Source organism: Coenobita brevimanus, chromosome 46 (assembly GCF_032717465.1).
Source record: "Coenobita brevimanus isolate Jiangsu-jjx chromosome 46, ASM3271746v2, whole genome shotgun sequence".
NCBI classification, from domain to species: Eukaryota; Metazoa; Arthropoda; class Malacostraca; order Decapoda; family Coenobitidae; genus Coenobita; species Coenobita brevimanus.
The window spans coordinates 47,575,643-47,594,959 of record NC_136999.1 but is presented as its reverse complement, the minus strand read 5'-3'; the positions used below and the strand labels follow the sequence as shown (position 1 = coordinate 47,594,959).

Genomic DNA, 19,317 nt, shown 5'->3' with positions numbered 1-19,317 from the left:
TAATCTGTTTACCAGGAACTGAAACAAAACAAAAAATCCACATCGTATTATTTTGTGTATAGTGTACTGTGTAAACGTTGACATTTTTGCGTGTTCTGCTGAGTGATATAGAAAATTCTTGTTAATTTAGTCACCCTGATGTGGTGGCTGGGCTTGAAGCGTGGTTGGCTGTGCCACCTACTTTGGAGGCATGCCTGCCTTTGAAGGGTTCAGCATTTGTTAGCCACGTGGACCAAGCACCCCCTATATCACTGGTGGAGGAGGCCTGCTGGTGATGATAGTCCCTGCCCATTTGCGAACTAGGGCGGGACTGTTGCCTCCCCAAGTGTTTCCCCTGCATGGTGTCCCATAATGCTGGGAGACGGGAGTCCTGGGGGTTGAGTGATGCTGCACGATGCGCCCTGCAACTAGCAATACACCTCTTTGGTCCCTTATTCCGGTTAGACAGGCGGCCTGGTTGGGCCCAAGCAGGTCTATCGGCTGGTCATGCGATGGCTAGGGTCAAGTAGGCACTGGGGAGCCTGGTGGTTCCTGTCGTCCTGGAGTCACCCTTGCCCAGGTCCCCCAGTGGTTACCTGCGTTTACTCTCTCGCTACCTCTGGGGTCGCCAGTGGTGTTGTCCCTGGCATACGACCTCCCATTGCTGGGCTCCGTGGTGGGTGGAGGGGTGGGGGAATGAAGTTTGTTTTTTGCATTAATGGCATCTTTTAATAAAAATGTTGTTCACGATGTGGCACCTGTCCCTGGACACTCTAATGGATCCTGTTCCCTCACTGTCACTCTAGAGCCTTTCCAGGCCCCTAGGGACTTTCCTCCTCTGCCCCAGTGTTCAAGTGGGACAAGGGGGAAGTCACGTCAGCCTGGTTTGGCTCTGGGGGTCGGCCCGGAAAGCACAGTGCAAGTCAGTTTTTCAAAGTATCTAGTGCTGAAACCCTCTGTGGGTGGCTCAGTGTTAGATACTGATATTATCGACTTGCACCGTGCCATTGTTTCTACCTGTGGCTAGAACTTGTGGTTTCTTTCCAAGGGGATGGTAGCGTCCTTATTGAGGTGTCCTTCCCAGAACAGAGTTCCCGTTTTCAATGACTGACCTCCGTATCTGGTACCAACATGACTTGTGTACCCCACACCACGGGAAGCATTTACTCCCAGGAACTTCTTTGATACCCAGAGACTCAGTTGTTGGAGGAACTAAGATCTTCGGGTGTTGTCAACGAATATAGGATGCAGATGAACAGTTAAGGTGTTCTGACATCAACTCTGACGCTTTTCCTGACCTTTGACCGATTAAAGTTGCCTGATTCTGTGAAACTTGCTTGGTTATCTCTTTCAGTGAAGCCTTACGCTCCACCCCATAGAGATGTTTTCACTGTCAGGGCTATGCCATGTTAGTAAATTTTGCTGCCGTTCCCAAGTTGGACGTCCTGGTGTCTGTGTCTCCTATGGCAGACCAAGCCATACCAGTGATTGTACAGGACCCCTTAAATGCTATCTCTGTGGAGGTCCCCATGCTGTCTCCTCAAAAAAACTGTCCAAGATACTGCCTAGAAAAGAAGATATTGTCAATTAGTACACGTGAAAGGGTTCCATTTCATGAACCAAAAAGGAGAGCCCAGACTCTCGTCTTTCAGTCAGGGGTTGCTTATGCTTCTGTCCTTTCTAGAACATTAGTGCATCGCCCTGTATCTCAGAGGCAGCCTCGACCCATTCAGTACCCACTCCTTCAACTTGTGATATACAGAATGCTGTCCCCATGGTTAGTATTGTTGGTGAGAACGATGTTTGCCCAACTGCTACTCTGACTGTTTCCGCCCTCACATTGGTGGCTGACGACTTGCACACTTCTGTGGTGGTTGCTGATGTCCATGTTGACCAGATTCCTTCTCCCATCATAGCCAGTATGCCTGAGGCTCCATCTGTACCTGGCAAACATCACCATTGTTCATCAGAGTCCTCTGAACATGAAGATCGGCCACCTAAGGTCTCTATTGTTGACCCTGCTGTCGACCCCTCTCCTGTTCCCACCATCCAGCAGGCTGAGGGATCTAGCCAGTGACAGCTGAAGCCGATGGTTCAGCTCTGGTCCAGTCTCCACCTGGGAAGGTTGTTGGGCAGCTCGTTGGTGCTTCAGATCTGAAGCATAGGATGGCCTCCACAAATAATTCGAATCCTGTGGACTCTGCATCCACTTCTGGGCCTTCTGGTGAGGGCACTGGCCGTCCTACGTCTCCAAAGACAGCCCCCAAGCCGCCTTCCAAACAAACTAGTGAGCCCACTCCAAGAAGGAGTGTTGTAAAACTTACTTCCTCATCCTCACGTTTGCCTTCGGATGTTAGATAGAGGGTGCAGGTTTCTGGTGCTGGGCAAGCTCCTGTGAAGGGTTTTCATAAGCATCAATCCAAACCTGCTTGCTTGTCAGATGTACAGTCCTGCACTTAATCATCATTCCTCTATTATGGGTTCTGTCATCCAGTGGAATTGTAAGGGTTTACGTGCTAACTATGAGGAACTGTGTCATCTTGTTTCTCAATGTATTCCTCTTTGCATGTGCATCCAGGAGACCATGGTAGGTGATGCTGTTCCTTCCGGTCCTTCTGGCTACCATGCCTTTTATTCTGATCCTGTGCTGGGCCAATGTCATCATGGAGGTGCTGCTATCTTCCTTTGCCAGGATATTCCCTACAGACATCTGGACATCTCTTCCCTGCAGGCTGTCGCTGTCCGGATGTTTTTACATAGGCACTATACAGTTTGCAGTGTTTATCTACCTCCCAGTACTACTGCTGAAAAGGCAGATCTGGAATGCCATATTCATGGCCTTCCTTCTCCCTTTCTCTTACTGGGAGATATGAATGGTCACCATCCACTATGAGGAAACATTGAGGCCACACCTCGGGGTGTTATGCTGGCCTCTTTAGTGGAAGATGAGTTAGAAATTTTAAACTCCAATATAATGAGTTATTACCATATCAAGACAGGAACTTTTACTGCCAGTGATTTGTCCATGTGCTCAGCTGATGCTATTTTAGATTTTACCTGGGATGTGTTGCCAGATATGTATGGCTGCGACCATTTTCCATTACTCTTAACTGCTAGTGCAGGTGGACCTCAGCCATGTCTTCCTCACTGGCTTCTGGATAAGGCTGACTGGCCACGTTTCAGGGAATTAAGTTCTATTTCCCTTTCTGTCAACAAGTTTGGCTGTCTTACTGAGGCAGTGTCATATTTCAATACCGTGTTGCACTCAGCAGCCCTAATATCTATTTCAAAAAAGAATGGTCAGTTTCGTAAATGTCCACTTCCTTGGTGGAACTCTGAGTGCGGCTCCGCAGTGAGAGCCAAACTAGTCGCCTTCTCTTAACTTCGTCGTCACCGTGGTGATCGTCAGTATTTGGTGGTGTACCAGAGGGCACGAGCCCATATGAGGTGGGTTTTCAAGGAGGCCAGGCGTTCATCCTGGAAGGGTTATGTTTCCTCCAGGAATTTGAGGACTTCCACCTATGTGTGGAACTGGGTAAGGAAAATTTCAGGAAAATTTGCTGTTCCCTCCCATCCTGTTATATTTGTAGGAGGTGGAACTGTGGCTGATCCATTTGCTGTTGCAGAGATGCTTGTTGATCATTTTGCCAGTATGTCAAAGAAAGATGCAGCTACGCCTTCTGCTTGCCATCATCGGCGCCTAGAGTCTCGTAGTCTCAGTTTTGCGTCTGCTAGGGGAGAGCTTTACAATGTTCCATTTGCAATTTCTAAACTCCAGGTGGCTTTGTCTCAGTGCCATGATTACTCTCCTGGTTATGAAGATATTCCTTATGCCTTTTTATGCCACCTGTCTGATGAGTCCCTGTTATTTTTAGTTTCACTCTTTAATAAGATCTGGTGTTCTGGGGAGTTTCCGACTTGTTGGGGTGTTGCTGTAGTTATCCCCATCCCCAGAAAAGATAAGGACCACATACAGGCAACGAATTATCGGCCTATTTCTTTGAAGTCTTGTATATGTAAAGTTTTGGAAAAGATGGTCAATGTTAGGCTTGTGTTGTTGTTAGAGAGATGTGACTTCTTACCCCCTGCCCAGTATGGTTATCGAAAAATGAGATCTACCTCTGATGCATTACTGTCCTTGGAATTTTCTGTCCATGAGGCTTTCTCCACAAACCAACACAAAGTCACAGTCTTCTTCGATCTGGAGAAGCCATATGACACTGCCTGGTATCATGGCAATTTACTCTCCCTTCATGAGTTTGGTGTTTGTTGGCGCTTGTCTATATTTATTCAACAGTTTTTATCTAACCGAATTTTAAGAGTGGGAGTGGGAGGAGTGCTTTCTAATGCCCGAGCACTAAAAGATGGCATACCAGAGGGGAGTATCCTTAGTGTTACTCTGTTTGCTGTAGCCATTAACAGCATCATCAGTGTACTTCCTGACGGTGTACGAGGATCATTATATATCGATGACCTCTCAATTACCTTCGCTGCTTCTAGAATGTCTCTAATAGAGAGGAAGTTGCACCTGGCTCTCAATAGAGTTTCTGACTGGGCAGAATCTCACGGTTTTCATTTTTCTTCAACAAAGACTGTGGCTTTTTTTTTTTATGCAAGGAAAAAGGAACCAAAGGCCATGAGCCCACATAACAGTTCCCTCCAAGAGAAAAACAAAATACAATACAGGGCCAAATTCATGATCCAATCATTTTGAGATGCCTGGACACACTGCGTTTGAAAGACTGGAAATCATAGGCAGCAGGAAATACAGACAGAGGGAGACAGTTTCAGAGTTGACCTGTTGCATAAATGAAAGACTGGGAGTAACGGTTAACTCTTCCATTAGAGAGTTGGACAGAAAAGAGATGAGAGTTTGCTGCCAGACGGGTGCTACGCGCCCGTCGTAGAGGTGGAGGAATGCAAGCAGACAGTTCAGAGGAGCAGTGACCATTAAAGTAGCGATAGAAAAGAGATAAAGATGCAACAGTGCGGAGAAGAGACAGAGGTTGAAGGAAGTCAGTAAGAGGAGGAGAGTTAATGAGACCAAAAGCCTTTGACTCCACCCTATTGAGAAGAGCTGTATGTGGAGAGCCTCCCCACACATGAGAGTTGTACTCCACACAGGGGCGGATAAAACCCCTGTATAGAGTCAACAGTTGTGCAGGGGTAAAGAAAGAGCGGAGTCGGCTTAGCACATCCAATCTCTTGGAAGCAGATTTTAAAAGAGATGTAATATGATCTTTCCAAGATAAATCCCGAGTAAATGAAACCCCAAGTATGTTCAAGGATGATGCAGGATTAAGCTGAATATTATTAAACATTAGTGGGTATACCTGTGGAAGATTTTGTCGGGTTGATAGGTGTGAGAACTGAGTCTTAGATGAATTAAAAACAACCATATTATTTTTACCCCAGTCTGAGGTACGAGCCAAGTCAGACATTAGGTGTGCCATAGCCTCATCCCTTGTTTGTTGAAGTAACAGTTGAGATGGGCGTTGCGGGAACCGAATGGAAAGGTGAAGGGTGGAGTCATCAGCATATGAGTGGATAGGGTTAGATGTACAGCTTAGTTCATTGATGAATAAAAGGAAGAGAGTTGGTGATAGGACAGAGCCCTGAGGAACACCACTGTTGATAGATCTAGGAGAAGAAAGATGGCCGTCTACAACAGCGGCTATAGAACGACCAGAAAGGAAGCTAGCGATGAAGGCACAGATAGAAGGATAGAAACCTTAGGAGGGCAGTTTGGAAATTAAAGATTTATGCCAGACTCGATCAAAAGCCTTTGACATGTCAAGTGCAATGGCAAAGCTTTCGCCAAAGTCCCGAAAGGAGGATGACCAGGAGTCTGAATGGTAGGTGAGAAGATCGCCAGTGAAGCGTCCCTGACGGAACCCGTACTGACGATCGGAAAGAAGGTTGTGATAGGAAAGATGCCTTAAAATTTTTCTATTGAGAATTGACTCGAAAACTTTTGAAATACAGGATGTTAAAGCAATTGGACGATAGTTGGAGGGTTGGGAGTGGTCACCCTTCTTTGGGACTGGCTGAATGAGAGCAAACTTCCAGCAAGAAGGATAGGTACAAGTTGACAGACAAAGGCGAAAGAGTTTGCCTAGGCAGGGTGTAAACACAGAAGCACAGTTCTTGAGAACAACAGGAGGGACCCCACCAGGCCCATATGCCTTGTTAGTATTGAGGCCAGTGATGGCAGAAAATACATCAGCTGAAGAAATTTTAATGTCAGCCATGAGGAAGTCAAAGGGGGGGAAGTGATGGAGGAACAGCACCGGAATTGTCTCAGGTGGAATTGGAGGGGAAAGTCTGTGAGAAGAGATCTGCTTTATCAGTAGAAAAAATAGCTACAGAACCATCAGAGTAGAAAAGAGGCGGGAAGGATGATTAGGTAAAGTTGTTAAAAAGGTTTTTGGCATGGTGCTAGAAGGAGTGGGAAGAATTCGAGTTGGAGAGTTGAGAGCATTTAGTATGGATGAAATTATTTTTAGCAGAGCGAAGAACAGACTTAGCATGATTCCGGGCAGAAACGTAAAGATGATGTGATTCAGGGGTGGGTTGGCTCCGGTACCTTTTGTAGACCCTCTCCTTGTTGCAGACAGCATTAGAACAAGCGTGATTAAACCAAGGCTTTCTTGCGTTAGTCAAAGGATATGAGAAAGGAATGTATGCTTCTATGCCCGAGAGAATATCCTCCGTAATGCGCAAGGCACACTCAGATGGCTCACAGCCATGGAAGCAATAATCATTCCAGGGAAAATCAAAGAAGTACTGCCTGAGGGCCTCCCAGTCCGTGGCTCCAAAATGCCACAGATGACGTTTCCCTGGAGGGTCCACAGGCCGTACCTGAGTGATAGGACAGGTTAAGGTGATAAGGTTGTGATCGGAGGAGCCCAATGGAGAGAAAAGATTAACAGAGTAAGCAGAAGGATTAGTTGTGAGGAAGAGGTCAAGTATGTTAGAGCTCTCTCCAAGGCGGTCAGGGATACGGGTAGGGTGCTGTACAAGCTGCTCTAGGTCATTAAGGATAGAAAAGATGTAGGCTTGTTCACCAGCTGGATCAGTGAAAGGAGAGGAGAGCCAAAGGTGGTGGTGAACATTGAAATCTTCTAGAATGGAAATTTCAGAGAAAGGAGAAATGGATAGAATGTGTTCCATCGTAGAAGTAAGATAGTCGAAGAATTTTTGATAGTCAGTAGAATTAAGGGATAAGTAAACAGCACAGATATATTTAGTCAGAGAATGACAGGAAAGCCGAAGCCAGAGTGTAGAGAATTCGGAAGAATTGAGTCCATGAACACGAGAGCAAGATAAGTCGTTGCGTATATATACACAACAGCCACCTTTGGCTTTGAAATGAGTATAGAGAAAGTAGGAGGATACAGAAAAGGGTTTGCTGTCAGTTGGCTCAGACAGCTGAGTCTCAGTTAGAAAAAGAAGGTGAGATTTAGAGGAGGAGAGGTGGTGCTCAACAGAGTGAAAGTTAGAGGAAAGGCCGCGAATGTTGCAGAAATGAAGAAGAAGTGAGTCAGACATTGGTTCCAGGCACCTCGAGTCGTCACCGGGAGAGGGGCGGATGGTGGGGGCATTTATGGTCCCCGCCCCGGGGACTCCGAGGCTTGGTGATGAGACGCCATAATTTTTTTGCATTTTGGAAAAGGAAGTGTAATGTGTACTGTGCATGTAGTTTGGTGTAGATAGTTAGAGAAATTTGTACTGCAGAGCATGCTGGCCTACTCTCTGTGTAACTGAGACACTGAAAAAGTTCAGCAAAGGGGGATGGTCAGGAACTAGTCCTAAGGGCTGATGAAACGGGAGCTCCAGCACTCCCTGTCATCAGCTTTCCATCCACCTCGGGAGTACTGCCCTGCTCGACTGGTGGAACAGTCTACTCAACCTTTTTTTTCGTCTTCGAGGGGTTCACCCAGACCCTGACTCGTATCTCTATGGTAGGAGAATATCCTGTGTGGAAGAGATGCGGTTTCTGGGTCTTCTGTTTGATAGACGACTAACCTGGGTTCCACATATTCGATCTGTTAAGGCGGCTTGTCTTAAAGCTTTGAGTCTTTTGAGAGTTTTAGCTCATACATCTTGCTGACTGCCAGACCCTCCTCCTCTTGCATAGGTATTTTATTCTTCCTAAACATGAATATGGATGTAAGGTCTACTCCTCTGCAACAGATGCCCGTCTTCGGTTGTTAAATTCTGCACATCATGCTCGTGTACGTCTGGCAACCGGGGCATTCAGATAATCCCCGATTCCAAGTTTGTTGGTGGATGCTTGTGTACTCCCCTTGGATTTGCAACACCAGTTGCAAATAATGAGGTGTTGGTATCGTCTTCATCGCATTCGCGACTCAACTTCTTGTGCCATCGTCTCCCAGGATTCCTGATCTTCTGTTTATGACACCCGTCCTAATTTCCCAAAGCCATTTGGTTACAGGGTCCAGTCTATTATGTTAGCCCTCTCTCTTCGGAGACTGGCAATTTGTCCACATTGGATCCCAAGAGTGAGTTCTTGACTACTCCCTCGTGTGACATTTTGTAGGTCCATTGTTGGAGAAAGGGCTCAGTTTCCTCTCAGGTGTCCCTCTCTCTGTTTTTGGAACATGCTTCCATTCATGAGGGTTCTGTCCCCGTCTGTACTAACGGTGTGACTGATACTGGAGTAGGATTTGGTGTTGCCATCCTTTCCTTCAGCAGGGGCGGTAGCCTTCCTGGCTTCCTGTGTATACGGCAGAACTGACTGCAATTGTATATGCTCTTAAAATAATTTTTACTCTCAATCCGTTTTTGTGATTTTTAGTGACTCAAGGAGTGTGGTCTGTCAGTAATGCAGTCTTTTAATGCATCCCATCCATTGGTTTTATCAATTTTAGAGTGGCTTTTTCTTCTTGGCCGTCGTGGCCGCCATGTGGACTTCTGTTGGGTTCCCGCACATGTTGGTGTGGTGGGCAATGAGTGAGCAGATTTTTTAGCTAAAGCTGCATCTTCTCAACAGCCCCCAACTGACTACCCACTTCCTACTTCCGATGTAACACCTTCCTTGCGGTATGCAATTCGTACGTGTTGGCAGAGAGACCGGAATGTTGTTTCTCACAATAAACTAAAAGAAACCTTTCAGAGGGTGTTTGTGTCAAGGGTTCTTCCCTCCATGTCTCGGCGATTGGAGGTGGCTCTTGCTAGGCTTTGCATTGAGCACTCTTGGCTTACACATAGTTTTCTCATGGGTAGTGATAATCAACCGTACTGTGATGACTGCCTCGTTCCCCTTACTGTCCGTCAGGACCGTCACTTGCTGGTCGAGTGTCCGAGTCTGAGGGACCTACGTCAAAGATTCCTCCATAGGCATAAGGGGGCAGATGGTGCCTACTGTTTGTCCTCGATGCTCGGTGAAGCCTCTAGCAATTTTACTGATTTTTTAGTTTTTTTCAGGAGGCAGGCCTCCTTCCACTTTCATATGTAATTGACATTATGCAAACTATTCCTTTATTACTTTCAGTGTTTTATTCTTAGTAACAGATATTAACTTTATTTTAAACTTGCACTTTTTATTTTGCTGCATGTTTTACTTTGTTGTCCGACGGTATATGACCCTGGCAGTTGCGACGCCAGATTTTAATTATATTGAATCAATCAATCATTCAATTGTTAATTTAGTAAGTGTTACTTTGAATGAAAGAAAACTGAATATTGGGTTAAAGTGATAGTGAAAACAGTCTCTTTCATTATGTCTATTTTATTTATCAATAGCCCAACGCCCTAATTGCGCAAAGGGTGGCTGCAGACACAACACCTCCAAGTCGCTCTGTCACCCACCATTTGACTGCCCTCCCTCCAACTCACTCCTACCTCCTTCACATACCTCTCAACTCCATCCCTCCACCTCAACCTCGGTCTCCTTACTCCCTCTCCCTCCCTCCACTTCACCTACATCACCCCTCTTAGTCAGTCTCTCATTCTCTATTCTCTATACATGTCCAAACCACCTCAGTGTAATGCAAAGCTACAGAATTGATGTGGAAACTACTTATGCTTATATGGTAAAAGTAAATAAAGAAAGACTTAGAAACAAGAGTCGAAGAAAAAAGCATTAAAAAAGGAAGTGAAAAAAAAATAATCCAAAACAATCCAAAATTGGTCAAAGATTCAGCAGATATCATGAAATCTATAGTAATCAATGGTTTAGATGACGAAGAAAAAAAAAAGATTTTGAGACAAAAAGATGGCAATATAATTGGTACATTGGAGGAAATATCAGAGGAAATCTGTAATAAAGATAAAGACGAACACAAAAGGCCAGGGTAATATGAGAGAAATAAGTCAAGGCTGATGAAAGTAACTTTCCAGAATGTAAACACTGTTGAGATACTAAAAAATGCAAACTTATGGAAAAAGAGGAATTCAAAAATGTATGGATAAAAAGATGCCTAACTCATGAAGAACTGGGATTACTAAAAGAGAAGAGAGAGGCAAAAACAAAGAACAAGGGAAGATCAGAGGAAGAGAAGAATACATTTTTTTACCAAGTAGGAGGAGGCCGTAGCACGGGCCGAACAGGGTAGTACTCCCGAGGGGAATGGGAATGCTGGTGATAGGGAGAGCTGAAGCTCCTGTTTCACTAGCTATCTAACCATCCCCCTTTGCTGACCTTTTCAGTGTGACAGTAACATGGAGAGTAGACCAGCATACTCTCCCAAACATTTCCTCTAACTATCTATGCACTACACCACATGCACTTTACATTTCACACAACGTATCCCACTACATTACAGGGGTTGGCGCCAGCAAGGGCATGCGGCCAGAAAACTTTGCCCCCGCTACCTAGTGGCGGACTTCTGGGGGGAGGCGTGGCTGAGGTTCCGCCAGCATAGATCGTGGGTCCAGGGCGAGATGGGGCTCGGGCCTGTGCTGGAGGGTACAGGGCATTACGGTTCCCAGGCTGCCGCTTCCGCCCAATAGAGAGGGGCCCGAACCTGAGAGTAGCACCCCAGGAGGCTGCCCTATCAGTGGGTGTATAATGGCGGGATAGTTGCAGTGCCAAGACGCGCTTGGAGGGTGTCCCTGCAGCTGTCCTGGCAGGGTGCCCCGAGGCCACTACCATAGCCACTGGTAAGCTCGTGGGCTAGGGGTCCCAGATCCATTGCCTGGACCTGGGACTGTGCAGTGAGTGGGACCTGTGCTGTGTCTGTCCCCCTTTATTAATACTGAAGATGACAAAACAAAATAAGTTTCAAAGCAAGCCTGAGGACAGTAAATCTCCCATGGGGATGAGGGTGGGTTCATGGAATGTGGGAAGTTGAGGGGAAGAGCAGGAGAAGTCGTTGAGGCATTCAGTAGGAGATGGGTGGATGTGGCATGTTTGCAGGAAGTCCGGTACAGGGGTGGATCAGCCAGAAAGATTGTTGGGAAGGACTGTTGCTATAAGTTGTTTTGGCAGGGGGGGACAGACGGATATGGAGATGTTGGTGTGATGGTTGCGGAGAAACGGGTGGAATATGTTATGAATGTTTTGAGAGTAAGCGATAGGATATTGGTAGTGAAAATTCTGTTGGGAAGAAAGATAGCTGCGATTATATCAGCATATGCTCCACAGGCAGGATTGGATGAATCAGAGAAAGATAGATTTTGGGATGATTTAATACGTGTAGTGGGTGGTATGTGGGATGATGAGATAGTGATTTTGGGAAGGGACTTAAATGGTCATGTAGGTGAAGCAGCACAAGGTTATGAAGGAGTGCATAGGGGATGTGCGTATGGTCTAAGGAATGCAGAAGGGGAAAGGATACTCGAGTTTGGGGAGGCAACGGACATGATTGTGTGCAACACATATTCTAGGAAAAGAGACAGTAGGTTAATTACGTATGAGTCTGGGGGAAATAGGAGTCAGATAGATTATTTTCTGGTTAGGAAGGCCGATAGGAGGTTAGTGAGGGATGTTAAAGTTATTGGAAGTGAGGAGTGGGTGCAGCAGCACAAACTACTGATTTGTGATAAGGTTCTTAAAGAACAAGTGATGAAAAAGAGGACTTATGTACCTAGGAGGAAAATATGGAAGCTGAAAAACCAAGTAGTAAGGGATGCCTTCAATAGCGAGTTGAGGAGAGTGGTGGTTGAACAGGGAGCTGTAGACAGAGGCGTTAATGAACAGTACAGAGCCCTCAAGAACAATTTCTTGAGAGTTACTGACGTAACATGCGGCTGGACAAGAGGACCACCAAGACATAAAGTAACTTGGTGGTGGGATGAGGGTGTAGAAGCTGCAATTAAGGAGAAAAGAAGACTTTTCCGGGAATGGAAGAAGGGTGGTAGCAAAGAGGAATATTTGGCTGCCAAGCGTAGGGCTAGAAGAGAGGTATACAGGGCAAAGTCTGAGTCACAGAGACAATTACTTGATAACCTAAATCATGGGGAAAGGAAAAATATATTTAGGGTGGCAGGTCAGGTGAAGAGGGATAATCGGGATATCATAAGTGAGCAGTGTGTGAAGCATGATGAAGGAAGGGTAGTGGTGAACAGCGAGGATATTAAAGATGCATGGAGAGAGCATTATAATCGGTTGTTGAATGACGAGTTTGACTGGGACAGGGAAGGTTTGGAGCCAGCAGATTCAGTGTCTGGCCCTTGGCCTTTGATTGATACTGCTACTGTGAGTGAGGCAATAGGCAGGATGAGGGTGGGGAAGGCAGCAGGTGTGTCTGGGTTGACTGCCGAAATGTTGAAGGCCTCAGGCGATATAGGGGTTACCTGATAAACAGGATTATTTATGAGTGTGTTGTCCCAGATGATTGGCTGAAGAGTGTAATTGTAAATGTGTACAAAGGAAAGGGTGATGCCCTGGAAAGAGGAAATTATAGAGGTATAAAGCTTTTAGATCCATGAAGGTAATGGAGAGAGTTTTAGAAGGTATGTTTAGAGAAAGAGTGACTATTGATGAGATGCAGTTTGGGTTTATGCCAGGTAGGGGAGACCAATGATGCCATATTCATTGTTCGACAGCTTCAGGAAAAATATATTGGTAGGAGAAGGGATCTTTATTTTGTTTTTGTTGATTTGGAAAAGGCCTTTGACAGAGTCCCTAGAGAGGTGGTGAAGTGGGCAATGAGAAAGCTTGGCTTGGAGGAGTGGCTGGTTAGGGTGGTTATGGCCATGTATGTGGGTGCTCACACCCAGGTGAGAGTGAATGGAGATTTGAGTGATGAGTTTTCCATGAATGTTGGTGTGCATCAGGGGTCAGTCTTGAGTCCCATGTTGTTTATCATGGTACTTGAAGCCCTTTCACGTGACTTTAGAAACGGACTCCCATGGGAGTTGTTGTATGCTGATGATTTGGTGTTGATTGCAAAGAATGAAAGGTAGGCGGAGGAAAGGTTTAGGAAGTGGAAAGATGGTATGGGGCGAAAGGGTTTAAGGGTAAATGCAGATAAAACAAAAGTGATGATATCTAGGGTTGGTGGCGGTACTGTCAAAGACGAGGGAGAGTGGCCATGTGCAGTTTGCCACAAGGGCATGGGAAGTAATTCCATCTTGTGCGGTGTGTGTGATAAATGGGTGCATAAGAGATGTAGTGGTATCAGAGGTAGACTGCGAGATAATGCTGATTTTATGTGTACGGTGTCCTGGGGTGAGCAGGTGGAGATTGTCAGACATGAAAGGATTGAACTTGCTGGTGAATCTCTTGAGTGTGTGGAAGAGTTTTGTTATTTGGGAGACATGTTGTGTGCTGGAAGTGGGGCTGGAGCTAGCTCTGTGGCTAGGGTGAGAAGTGGTTGGAAAAAGTTCAGGAAGCTCTTGCCTCTCCTGACATTGAGAGGGCTCTCCCTACGTGCTAAGGGGTCTTTGTATGCAGCATGTGTTAGGAGTGTAATGCTGTATGGCAGTGAGACCTGGGCAGTGAAGGAGGAAGATATTCGCCGGCTCAGACGTACAGAAATGACAATGATTAGGTGGATGTGCATTGCGTCCTTGCGTCCAAGGCCTGGAGGGGCTGGGTTTACAATGGAAGAGTTGAGAGGTAGGATGGGACTGGAGTGTATTGGTGTTGTGATGAGGAGAGGTAGATTGAGGTGGTTTGGACATGTGGAGAGGATAGGGGATGATAATTGGGTGAGGAAGGTGAGAAGTGTTAATATTGGGGGTGGGGTTATGAGGGGTAGACCGAGAAAGACATGGGACGAGGTCATTAAGTGTGACCTTAGGGTTAAGGGACTGAACAGGGAGGCTGCAATGGATCGTGCAGCGTGGAGAGTCGCCATTAGGTGACCAAGGCCGACACATGCATGCATGTTGGAGCCTTTAAAAACGAAAACGAAAACGAAGTAATTGGATTGCAGGCACGAAAGTGGTACATAACCAGAAGGGAATAAAAAGGAGGAAGGCAGTAGACCCAAATCATGACAAGTATGTTAACAAGATGATTAAGCTGATGTATCCAAATGTAGATGGAATGGTATCTAAATAACAAAGATGAATGATGATATCAAAGAAAAAGAACCACATAATACTTGCCTAACTGAAACAAAATTAACACGATGGGTATCAAATGATACCATAAACACAGAGGAATACAATATGTGAAGAAGAGATAGGAACTTAAAAAATGGAGGAGGAATTATAATATTAACAAAGAATATATACAAGTCAAAGAAATAGAACTACTTATACCCTCACAAGCAGAACTTATTGCAGTAGAGATTAATACATCCGAAGGGAAAGTAATTGTGGCAAATTTATACATGTCACCCAGATCAAACACCTGTGAAAGAGGCGATTATGAAGACTTGGCAGAGAGTACAAGTCATAGTTTAAGAGCATGACTACACTGAATGGAGGAGAAATCTGAAAGAAATATATTAACTGGAAATTTCAATACAAATACAAATCGGATTTCTCTAGATATAAAAAGTCAGGAAAGCTTTTGGGACCAAAAGCTCCTGGATCTTGTGCAGGAGTTTTTCCTAACACAACATGTAAAGCAAAACACCAGAAAAAGAGGACTGGCTGTGCCATCAGTACTACAGTAGATCTTATAATTACAAGGCAAGAAAATGGTATTTACAATATAATGTATCACCCTCCACTCAGCAAAAGTGACCATGCAGTATTAATTTGTAACTTCAGGATTGCATATGACATAGTTAACAGCAATGAAAGTTACAAAAAGATCATGAACTACAAAAAGGGCAACTATCGTGACCTAAAGAAACAGTTCTTAGAAACAGATTGGGAAAATGAACTTAGACAAGATTTAAATGTTATACATAGAAAATTCTGCGAACTTTATGAAACAGGAGTCCGAAATTACATCCCACAGCACAAAGAAGCAGAAATGAACACAAAGAGATTGTTTAATAAAGAATATATAAAATCAAAAGAAAAGAGAAGTGTTGTGGAACAGATACAGAAGACACAATAATGAGAAGGCATATAATAACTATAAACAAGCAAGAAACGATTATACAAGAATAAAGAGAGAAGCCCAAGGACAGTTTGAGGAAAACATTATAAATAAAAGTAGTGGTCAACCGACGCTATTTTAGAGGTACAGTCGCCAAACTTTCCGCCTGGGCCACCTAGCTGCGAGAGGTGGGTAAAGGGTGCTGGCAACAGTGTAATGTTTGTTCGTGTGTACATGCTTGACGAAAGTTCGGATCATCAGCTCTCGTCTTCCGTACTGAACCTCAGTCAGAGTTCATCCCAATATTCAGTCTACAATTTTAGCCGATAGAATTTCAAAGGAACTTCCTGAAAGTACTGGATAATGCGAATACTGAAAACAATAAGGAAAATAACCTAAAAGACCGCATCTTTACATATATTACATAATTATAAACATATTCTTTTTCATTATTACATGACAACCCATGGCTAAAAAGTGTCTACTGAATATTCGGGGGAAGAACCGTCGTGTGACCGGCCTTTACGCGAGAAAAATAGATACCGGTGTCTGTTCGCATTTGGCCAGTCCTGGGCCGGCCACGATTAAACCTATTGAAATACCATTCTTGATCTGAGACATGATTAGATAAGTGAGGTCATTAATCGTTACAGGATTACTCATTGAGCGGATATTAATTTAAGCTAAGTAGGAGAAATAAGGAACTGTTGACGTCGGAGGCTGAAACTCGTTCGTTAAGGCTGCCTTGAGTCAGTTAGTCATGAGTCGACGGGCGCTAAAGCGCCTAGGTTCGTGGGATTAAAAAAATAAAATCAGTGTTACAGCCTGTTATGATAATTTCATGTTCTTTATGTTGCATTTACCAATCACATAAGTAATATCACAGGCAATAGTAATATAAATGTCCCAACAATTCATGAATCAATAGCAATTGTGCTTAAAATGACTGGAAGCTTTTGCATACTGTGATGGAGAGGTGGTGTCTTCATCTTGCTGTAATGTGAGATAATGTTGTTCGGTGCATAATCGATGAGCGTGTAAATGTGTGACTTCACACATAAGCGGTACCGCTCACAATCAATTTTCCTTCTAATGTGTAATTCAATCATTCGTTAGATGAATGGACTACAAAGATGTGCTGTAATGACCATAGTCATATGAAATACGATACGGTAAGTCATTATCATAGCTGATGTAATAGCCTCTTCGACAAGAGTATGCATAAACTCTTTGCCTGTTGGGGTGACAGTATTTTAGCCTCCTACCTCTTCGTGGTGCACCACAGAACACATAAAAACACTTACTTGAAGTACTACCAACGAGGATGTAAGCAACCGTTAACAGTGTCTGAACATCATCCTAATGTTTATTGGTCAGTGTCATTCATGATGTGAATGACAGGTAATCTTACTTGTAACTGGACGCGATGTTATGTAAATGCATTCCTCTTCAACCTGTACTGATAATGGTATCAAGCGATAACCCTATGATATGGAATTACTGATATAAAGAGAGAGAGAGAGAGAGAGAGAGAGAGAGAGAGAGAGGCTTGGAGCGATTCAAGTATTTAGTGCATTAACATGTTATAGAAAATAAAATGTTTAGTATTGATAAGAATGCAAATATTCAGTAGAATGCTAATGGATCTCAAAAACTAGTTCGGCAAGTATTATCACTGGCGGTATGAATAACGTAACCCCCCCCCCCCCCGTCCGGCGCCTACCCTGGCATTCACCATGCCAAGCTTCCATCTTAAGCAGCTCTCCCACCGGCTCCACCAGTTGCAGGAAACTGGTTGCATGGAATTGTTGCGTGTCACAGGTTGCACGGACTAAGGCCAAATAAGCATAGTATATGTTATTGTACTATATATAAAGGTATATATTTATACCATAATATACAGTATATATAGTACTTCCTTATAAAATTAATATAGTCTTATTTAATTGGCCTTGGTCTGCGCCACCTGTGGCACACAACAGTTTCCCGTGCAACCAGTTTCATGGAGCCGATGGGAGAGCCGCCTTACTCCTGAGACATTTTTCTCCCCACCCAACTCCGTACCCAGCCATTTATGGGATGAACTCTGACTCGGACTGAGGTTCACTACGGACGAAGAGAGTTGATGATCCGAACTTTCGTCGAGCATGTACACACGAACAAACATATACACTGTTGCCAGCACCCGTTGCCCACCTCTCGCGGCTAGATGGCCCAGGTGGAAAGTTTGGTGACTGTACATCCGAAGCAAAATCAAGGTAAAAGATAAAATACAATCCATTACATACAAGGGGATCATCTATACACAAGAGAAAGATATTTGTGAAGCACTAAATGAAAATTTCTAATCAGTTTTTACAGAAGAAAAAATTTTTGAGAGGGATGATGTGGAACATGCATGCCCAAACATGTTACCAGATATACAAATATCTGAAAAAGAAATACAGGAGAAGTTAAGTAAATTAGACAAAGAAAAAGCAAATGATCCAAACGAAATTTCATGTTGGGTGCTACAAGAATGTGCAAAGGAGGTAAGTAGACCAATATCTTTAATACTCAAGGAATCCTTGAGTCAAGGTAAACTACCTGATATTTGGAAGAAAATAAACATTGTTCTCTTATTCAAGAAAGGGAACAGACAAAATCTGCTCAACTACCGACCAGTAACACTAACCAGTGTTGTAATGCCACAAGAGCCAAACCATGAGAAAGTCATGCAAGTTAAGGCTTTAGTACGTAAGCTATACATTTGTGTTAACCCTAATCCATTCTAGGCTTAAGGTATAGAAACATGCTTGTACCTAGTAGTTAGTACATGTTCTTTTTATTATTATTTCTGTAGCTGTAAGTTCATAAATCTCATTTATGCTGTGCTAGTCCTTAAGAATATTTGTACATGTTGTAGGTTAAGCTTTGCTGGAGGCATACGTGGGGTATTTGAAAGGCGTATCGTCTGTACTCATTATCTATTAAATCAGATCTGATGCAATCATAGTAAAGTCATAATGTTGTCGATTAACATGCTTATAGAAGAAATAATATCGTATAGAGGAGGAAAGGCGTTAAAAATTTTAGTTAGCTAGTACCCGAGGACATGACGTAATAGTTGGGTAATGTATTCCTCCGCCGAGAGGATGCTAGGGACCGCTGTTGATTTAATTTACGACTCTTTATGTGGGATAATTAGAATAACTAAATTTTCCCTGTCAGATTGAGAGTGAAGAAAATTAATATCTGCATCCGTTCAGAATCAGAAGTTTAGAATTGTGACCCTCATATGGGGTGAAGCGAAAGTACCCTACACGTCATCCAAGTCGCTTAGTTTCCCGCGTAGAAGTTGTAGTGAGACTCACTCTCAGTTTTGTCTCCGTGCCACGTACAGGTGAGTTTCATTACTCTGTTTTCTTCCCTTCCCCCTTGTTCATACTGGCGTTGTGAAAGTTCAGTGATATTATGTGTGCCGTTGTGACCTAAGTTGTAGTGAAACTGACTCTCCGTTTTGTCTCCGTGCCACGTACAGATGCTGTGAAAACGCCACCTCAAAAACTCCCTCTAACCGCCATATTGTAACTGCCCTAGCAAAGTTAGTTAGGATTTACATTGTGCACTCACCATTTACACAAAACAGTGATTAGTTCTTTTGATTATGTAATTGTTTAGTGAATTTATCTTGTGAAAGGAGAATAGTCGTGATTTTTCTTTTGGTATATAGTGTATCGATGTAGTCGGGTGTAACGTTTCTTCTGGGCACGGCCTAGAGTTCTCCCGCACCGGGTGAGCTCGGAGAGCACCCTAAGTCCCCAAGGCAAAGTCCCTCGCCTGATGTGCTCGGAGAAAGCCCTATATGCCCACGAGTGTACTGAATGTGGCGAACTTTCTGGTAGGAAGCGTAATCTCACTCAGCACCTGATAATTCATTCAGGAGT

General features: G+C 44.2%; 1 protein-coding gene across 1 annotated transcript in view; it reads right to left on the bottom strand.

Moving 5' to 3' along the window:
* Positions 1–8,020, bottom strand: part of LOC145398718 (uncharacterized) — a 74,107-nt gene extending 66,087 nt beyond the window's left edge. The window contains exons 1-2 of the mRNA XM_080271518.1: positions 8,008–8,020; positions 1,804–1,922 (exon numbers count right to left, since the gene is read on the bottom strand). Coding sequence (XP_080127644.1) covers positions 1,804–1,922; positions 8,008–8,020 — 132 coding nt within the window. The remainder of the gene's footprint in view (positions 1–1,803; positions 1,923–8,007) is intronic.
* Positions 8,021–19,317: the final 11,297 nt, after the last annotated feature.